The sequence below is a fragment of the Suricata suricatta genome, chromosome 2 (genome assembly GCF_006229205.1).
Source record: "Suricata suricatta isolate VVHF042 chromosome 2, meerkat_22Aug2017_6uvM2_HiC, whole genome shotgun sequence".
In the NCBI taxonomy this organism is placed as follows: Eukaryota; Metazoa; Chordata; class Mammalia; order Carnivora; family Herpestidae; genus Suricata; species Suricata suricatta.
This window is the reverse complement of record NC_043701.1, coordinates 1,266,097-1,273,596: the sequence shown is the minus strand read 5'-3', so window position 1 is coordinate 1,273,596 and position 7,500 is coordinate 1,266,097. Positions and strand designations below refer to the sequence as shown.

Below are 7,500 nucleotides of genomic sequence, written 5' to 3'. Positions count from 1 at the left end.
CGAGTGCCCCGAGGTGCGAGGTGCGGTGAGCAGTGGGGACGCGGCTCCCCACACGCCACGCCCAGGTGTGGACATGCAGACATTCCGCATTCTGAACTGACATTTTCTCAAAGGTTAGGTTACACTCTTGTTTTTTTGTTTTTTGTTTTTAACATTTTTATTATTGAGAGACAGCGAGAGAGCACACGCAAGGGGGGCAGAGAGAAAGGGAGACACAGAATCTGAAGCAGGCTGCAGGCTCTGACAGCACGGAGCCCAAGGCGGGGCTCGAACTGCACCCACCGTGTGATCGTGACCTGAGCCGAAGGCGGACGCTTAAATGACGGAGCCGCCCAGGCGCCCCTCAAAGGTGACGCTGTCCTCAAGGTGTAGTATTTAAGGATCATATATCGAGGGCAGGAGGCGTGGTTGTGTGGGGCAGGGAAGGCTAACTGGTCCCCTCCGGGTGTCCCACTGCTGTGACAACGGCTCCCGCATCTTCCCTCCAGGGTGGACAGAAGCAGAGCATGTGCCTTGGGTGCTGCTCTGTGTGCACAGAGCCAGTCCTGGGGCCGGGGGTTCCCTGTGCAGACGGGCCCGAGGGCCCCATGCAGCCGGGGCGCCGGCAGACCTGGAGGTGCTGGCTCGTCCGTTCTCCACGTCCTGACTCTAATGCAGGTTCCGCGGTGAAGGCGGCGCAGCAGCGGTTCCTGACATGGCCGCGTGGTCTCGTCCATGTACTGGGAGTTCCTTCTGTTCTGTTTGCCGAAAAGCATGATGTCAGCTAAGACTCACAGACCCTGGGGAGGAGGGCTCCCAAGGGCTCCTCCGGCCTTGACCTTGGCCCTGTTCACAGACGTCCTGCTGCAGGTGTGGGGTGGCCCTGGGGTGCGGCCCGTCTGGGGGGGTGTGGCCACCAGGCCCAGGGCACCCGTGTGCTGTCAGCTGGGTCATCGGATTGCAGTCTGAGGAGCCAGTGGGCCGGAAGGCCTCAGCGGAAAGGTCTTCCCCGGCCATGTGCCCGGGACCACCCAGTGTCCGCTCCGAGCTGGGGAGTCTGCGTGGTCACCCAGCTCTGGCAGGTGGGCCCCGGGGCAACAGGGGCAGTGCTGTGAGCCGGCATGGAGCCAGGCCCCGCTGCGGCTCTGGGGCATCGCGCTGCCGGCAAACGGCCCCTGTGGCGGGCACCCGGGGGTCCAGAGGCCCCATGAGGAACCCAGACTGGCTCTGGCAAACCCCTAGCGTGCAAGCCTCACAACGGAGACTTAGGCTTTCTCAGCAGTGCTTTCCGTGCGGGGTGGGCAGCGTTCACGCCAGGTCCTTGCGGCCCCGCAGTTGGGTCTGTGAGATGTGAGTTAGCGAGCTGCGGAACCTTCCGGGCGGGCTGCCCAGGGGAGGCGCCAGCTCTGCTCCCAGTGCTGAGCCCGGCCCCGGGGACGGAGGAGCCCGTGCGAACGGCCCTGACTGCCGGGATCCCGGCCCTGACCGTGCTCTTGCCGGGTGCTGGATCTCGGGTGTCGCCCAGCGCGCCCCTCCGCTGGGGGCCGTGGGCATGGGGCGGGAAGCTGCCAGGCTGACTGTGTGTGCGGGGCTCACCCTCCGAAGGGGGTCCCCTTTCTTCACCTCTTGCGGCTCCGGGCTTCACACTAGACAGAAGGTGTCTGATGACCACTGCTCGCCGGGCGGCGGCGGGTAAGAGGCCCCAGGAGCCCCTGTGGCCCACGCTCCCACGAGGTGGGCAGTTTCACAGCATTTTAATTTTCACATGCGTGTCTGGCGATCCAGACCCTTTGGCGAACCCTTGCTGACACAAGGCAGCACCAACTTCAAAAAAACCCTGTGTTTTAAAATCAGTCCTTGAATCCGACCGTTTGCCTGGCATTCAGCTGTTGTGAGAACTGCGTCCTGTTGTGTAAACGACCCGTAGAAACACAATGTCAAGAGCAGTGAGGGCCCCTTCCACCTGGGCTGTGTCTGTGGGCGACGGCTCACGGGGCCGAGGCTCCCAGCGGGCGGGACACAGGCCGAGGGGCCCCTGCCGCACCACCGCCGCCTCGGGGCCTGTGTGCACCGGCCGCACGAGTAAGGCCCCCTGGGAAGGAGCCGGAAGGTTCCGACAGAACTGGCCGAGGCTCCCAGCGGGCAGGACACAGGCCACAGGCTGGCAGGGATTTCCCTGGGACACACCCCCTCCTGGAAAGGTCAGGGTGACTGGTGTGCGTGACGGGGAGGGCGCGCAGCTTGGGGTTGGCCTCTTCTTCCTCCTGCCCCGGAGCTGGGGACGGCGGGGGGGAGCCATCGTGTGAGCTCACGCCTGCCCGTCCTGTGCTTTCAGGTGTGGCGGACGAGGCGGCCCTGCAGGAAGAGCGCCTGCGCAGAGGCCAGGGCGCGCTGCCCTCCCAGCCCGCTGGCAGCGGCGGCCCCTCGCCGAGGGGACACGGGCTCGCCGCGCTGCCCAAGCACCAGTCTCCGCCCGTCTGTGAAGAGGAGGAGGAGTCGGGCAGACCGCGGGCCTCCGGCAGCCCCTGGGACCCCTTCGTGCTCTCCGCAGGTGTGCAACGGGGAGCTGGCCGGACGCGTGGCCCCGCGGGCGCCCCCCCTCCCTCCCAGGAGCAGAGCAGACAGGACGCGTCCCTGTGCTGCTGTGTCCTGACCTGAGCGGGCGGGCCGGGCCCTGGGGCGGCGGGGGGCACCCTGCTCTTGGCTCCCCTCCCGGGAGAGCCCCCCGATTAAAGCGGGGTGCCAGTGTTCACGACGGTATGCGGTGTGTTGTTTTGGGCAGAGGATGGCATGGGCTGCTCTGACTTTAAATGCTCCTTTTTGTGACGTCCCACCAAGGGCTGGGCCCGCGGGCCCCTGGGGCCTCGGTGAGGTCGTGGTTTGCATCTGCGTCCTGCCCCTCACGCCTTCCCCTGGGTCTGGTTCAGAGCAGAGCACCCCGTGCGGGCCCTGCCGCAGCCCCCCCCCCCCGCCCCCGGCGCTGGAGCCCCGCTTCTCCCGAGCCCCCCGCTCTGCCCGCCTGCGGCTCTGGGCTTGTGGTTTCGTACGGAGCCCTGGGGGTCCTGGAGGTGAATTCCCCAGGGGATGTCCTGGGTTGTATCTGAGGGTCCCGCGGTGTAGCTTTGACCCTGTGTTCCCAAGTCCGGCGTCCGTGGCCATGTTGGTTGTCAGCACTGGAGGCAGCCACGGTGACCGCAGCGGGCTGTGCGGTAGGGAAGCCCGCCCTCCGTGGTCCCCGGGGCCACGGTGACCCTGAGGCACGGCGCCAGGCTAACTCTGGGCCTCAGCAGGACGGGCCTTGGCAGCCAGCAAGCAGGAGGGTGTGCCCCGTCCCCTTCCTCCCCCAGAACTTTCTGCTGGGAGGCCAGCCCCCTCAGCTCCTGGGCCTCCTCAGGTGAGGCCGAGGTGAGTGTCAGGGTTTTGCGGAGGACACGGGGGATGTGCCACCCCCATGAGGCTTCGGACGCCAGCACAGTGCCACCGGGCCGTGTCCTGGAGCGGTGCTGGCACAGGCGGGTGGGCCCTTCGGAGGCCTTAGCCCTTTCCCGTGTAGACACACATTCCGCCTCGAGTTGGGCTGTGGACTGTCCCAGGACCATCGGTCCCGAGCGGTCCTCGGGCAGGCGGGGCGGGGGCCGTGTGGCCTGCGGGGGGGCTCGCGGGGGCGGGGCAGGCCACTCATCACGCTCAGACACCTCGGCCTTTGAAAGGTGACTTGACGGGCTTTGTCCGTCTGGTAGTAAGGACCCCGTGACTCGCCGTGCTGGGTCGGGACATCCCAGGTCCCGAGGATGAGACGTGCAGAGATGGGCCTCCCGGCGGAGCCTGATTCGGCCAGAGGGCCGCTCCCGGGGCTGTCCGCCCGCAGACCCGGCCCGAGGGCAGTGTTGAGTTCAGAGCCAGGCCTGTGCTTCCCAGGTGGCCGCTCGCTTGCTCCGGTCCCCAAAGGCCACGGCTGCTCAGTGCCAAGTACGTCAGCCATTCTGGAGAGTCTGGAGTCAGTGGTTTCTTCCCGTAGAAGAAACACGTCATTCTTCTGCCTGAAGCCTCACGTTTTCCTCCGTTTCTACCATCAGGTCCCAAGGGGGGGCGTGCGGGGAGCATGGGGCCATCTTGTCGTCTGACGACCCTCCGCACGCGTCCTGACACGGGGCGCGGGTGCAGGACCTCCCAGGTGCCAGACCCTTTCCCTTGGCCATGGACAGGCTCGGAGGCTTGTGTTCTGGAGCTCAGCCCGTCCGTGCGGGGGCTGCCCCCTGGGGCCACGGCAAGTTCCGAGGTCCGGAAGCGTGTCACAGTTGGACGCAAGGAGTTAAAGACATGATTTCCGGGCAGATGTCTAGTGAGCTCCTGCCAGGCCTTAGGTTGGCCTTCTTCCTGGAGATGGTGCAGCTGCCCCGGAGGGAACCCACGGGAGTCAACGGGGGCAAAACTGCAAAGCTGGGCAGGAAGCTGGTTAAGGCCTGGGGTCGGGGGAGGGGGGAGGCCACCCAGGAAGCTGGGTAAGGCCCCCAGGGCGGGGTGGGGGAGAGCACCCAGATGTGCTCAGGGGGGTCTGGGGGGGTGCGGCGTTTTCAAGCCTCGGGCTAATGCTCGTTAAGAACATCGTGTGGCGAGGAACGTGGCTGCCAGCAGCCCAGGGGCCCCTGCTCCGCCTCGGGGCGGGAACGGCCGCTGGACGGAGGGGCCCCTGGAGCCCGCGGGGCGGCAGCGCGGGGCGCAGGCCCCTGGCAGCTCTGGGAAGTGGAGGGCGAGCGCTCGCTCGGGACGCGCCCCTCCAGACGCTGAAGTGGCTGTTTCTGTGAGGGTCCCCACGTGGAGGGCTCGGCCAGGCCGGCTCCGCGTCCCGACGCAGCGCTGGAGGCAGTGTGCGGGGCCCCGCTCCCCCGGGGGCGCAGACCCCCCTGCCGCGGTGCCTGGTCGAGCCCCGTCACACTCGCCCCTGCCCCGTCTCTCGGAGGTCACCGGCACCTCGTGTGGCCGGCCGGTCCTGAGTGCGGAGGAGGCGGTCCGTCCCGTGTGCGTCCACGCGCCGCGGGTGCCCCAGGAACACAGACCTGTTCAAGGGGAAATTGGAATTTCTCAGCAAGAAGAGAACTTCACGAATGAAAGAATAAACTTGACCCTTTCACTTTCTTTATCTTCCTTTGTTTGGCTTTGCAGGAAGCGCGTCAGGCAGGACCGGAGGGCCATGTGGCGCTGGGGGACCTGTGCCCTCTTCCCAGGCCCCTGCCCGCTGCTCCCCCGGGGCTTTCCCATGGTCCTCTCTGGGAGGAGCTTCCAAAACCAAGTCCTTGGGCGTGCTGGCCCTCATGCGCTCCCGGTGGACACGGCGCCTCCCCCTCGGCCGGCTGGGAGCTTCGGCCGGCCGAGGGGCCGTCTCCCGAGGGCCTTTCCCAGAACGCAGGGCCCGTAAGAAACCGCCACACTGACGCTTACGGCGGCCGCGTGTGCCCGATGCCGCAGACCTGGCCGCGCTCGCGCTGTCCCCGTGGCGTGGCTGTCCCTCGGCTCACACCCTGCGCGGCTGTCCCGCCCTTCTGCAGAGTTAGACCCCTGAGCGTCGCAGGGGGAAACTCGCTTTGCGGAGGTCGGGAGCGGACTCCCCTCAAGGTCTGCACCACTGCTGTGGCTTGGGGGCGTCGGGTGGGGGCCTGGGAGGGGGCTGCCCATCGCCGTGGCCCCAACCCCCCTGACCCCTGCAAGCACTTGGCTCCCTCGCTCGGAGCCCTGGGCTCGTGTGCAACTCCAGTGCGGATGTGTTTGAATCAGGATAGTGGGATCCCATCCAGGATCTGTCCCTTGTGTGATTCTGAACAGGGTCCCCAAGCAGACAGAGTGGCTGTTGGGGTCGAGAGAACTTTCCTGGGTTCAGCTCTGGGAACCTGCCTCCCTGGTGACCAGAGAGCCCCGGGCGCCTGGCGGCTCTGCATCGGTTCGCAGGTGTCTTTGAAAGGGGTGGCCGTGGGCGGTGCGTGTGAGGGTCCGGGGCTGCCCGCTGTCCCCCCAGGACCCGGACGCGTGGGCCAGGCCCCTGCTCCACGCCCCAACGTCTTGTCGTTTGAGCCGCAATCCCTTCAGTTTGTCTCAAGTTGTTTTTCTGTCATTGTCTTACATTTAAAAATGCCTGGTAGCAGAAGTGGCATTTTAATAAGAAACGTGAGGAGTGGGCTTCCTGCCCTGTGCTGTAGCCTCAGGTGTCCTCTGGCGGGGCGTGGGGGGGGCGGGGCCGCGGGGGCGCCAGGGTCCCTCTGGGTCAGGTGTCAGGATTTCACAGGGGCACGGCTCTCCGTGGCCGGAGGCCGGCGAGGCTCACGGGACCCAGCAGCCTGCCCCACGGCCCCAGTGCTCTTCCGGGGCCTTCTGTCCCGTACCCTCGGTGGTCTCGGCGAAGCTGAGCGAAGCTGGCCAGGCGGGGGCCAGGCGAGGGGCCCTCGCGCGGGGATGGGTTGCCCCCATCTCCCTGGGCCATCCGTGTGCAGGACCAGGGTGTGGCCCGCAGCCTCCGCGGAGGCCGTGTCTGGTCCTGTCCGGATGGAGGTGCTGCTCCAAAGCGTCGCCCTGTCCTTTCACGTCCTGAGAGTGCTTTCGGATGACCCTGCTGGCGCCCGGGGCTGGATGCGTCCTTCCGTCCCGGTCGGCTCGGCTGTGCCCCTCCAGCGCCTAGTGCCTGCCCACGGGGCACGAGGCTTGGTCACCCCGCGGAGCTGAGGCCGGCCCCTCCTTCTGGCTCTTTGGGTGAAACCTGGAGCGGGCGCCTTGTGCACACTAAGCAGACAACATGGGCAACGAAAGGTCCACATCCTCAGATGAGACACGGGGAAGAGCACCCCAGATCTGGGGACGCAGGCCCATGGTTGGGGGCATCCCTGCAGACAGTACTCAGGGCTGGTCGGTGCTGGAGGGAGCCTGTCCCCGGGGTGGGGTCAGCCCTCCTGGTTCGGGTGCAAGGGTGCGCTGGGGTGCAGGGATGATGGCTGCTAGGGGCACGGGGTGCGGGGGCCCAGGTGTGCAGTCTGCGTAGGGGCGAGGGCCACGTGAAGGTGCAGGGGTGCGGGGGCCCAGGTGTGTGGTCTGCGTAGGGGCGAGGGCCACGTGAAGGTGCAGGGGTGCGGGGGCCCAGGTGTGTGGTCTGTGTAGGGGTGAGGGCCGCATGAAGGTGCAGGGGTGCGGGGGCCCAGGTGTGTGGTCTGTGTAGGGGCGAGGGCCGCATGAAGGTGCAGGAGTGCGGGGACATAGATGTGAGGGCTGTGCAGGGGTGCAGGATGGGGTCATCAAGGGCAGACTCGAGGGTTCAGCAGGGTGAGCAGAGGAGAGTGTGGGCTCAGTGCCCCCGCCCCTGCGTGCATGACTGTGACACTCTTTGAATAATGTCAGAGGTATTGCTGTTTGGTGTAGGAGTCAGCTTGTGTTTTTGCTGAACTGCGGTGTGGACGGCGGGGGACGGGGGGGACTCTGCTGAGCTGTGGTGTGGACTCCAGGAGGGGGCTTTGCTGAGCTGTGGTGTGGACGGGGGGGGGG

General features: G+C 66.8%; 1 protein-coding gene across 2 annotated transcripts in view; it reads left to right on the top strand.

Annotated features, from left to right (window-relative positions):
• The window catches only part of DNAJB6 (DnaJ heat shock protein family (Hsp40) member B6), a 30,197-nt gene that overhangs the window by 21,015 nt on the left and 1,682 nt on the right, over positions 1–7,500 (top strand). For both annotated transcript variants that reach the window (XM_029920916.1, XM_029920908.1), the window contains exon 8: positions 2,315–2,530. In XM_029920916.1, the coding sequence (XP_029776776.1) occupies positions 2,315–2,530 (216 nt within the window). The remainder of the gene's footprint in view (positions 1–2,314; positions 2,531–7,500) is intronic.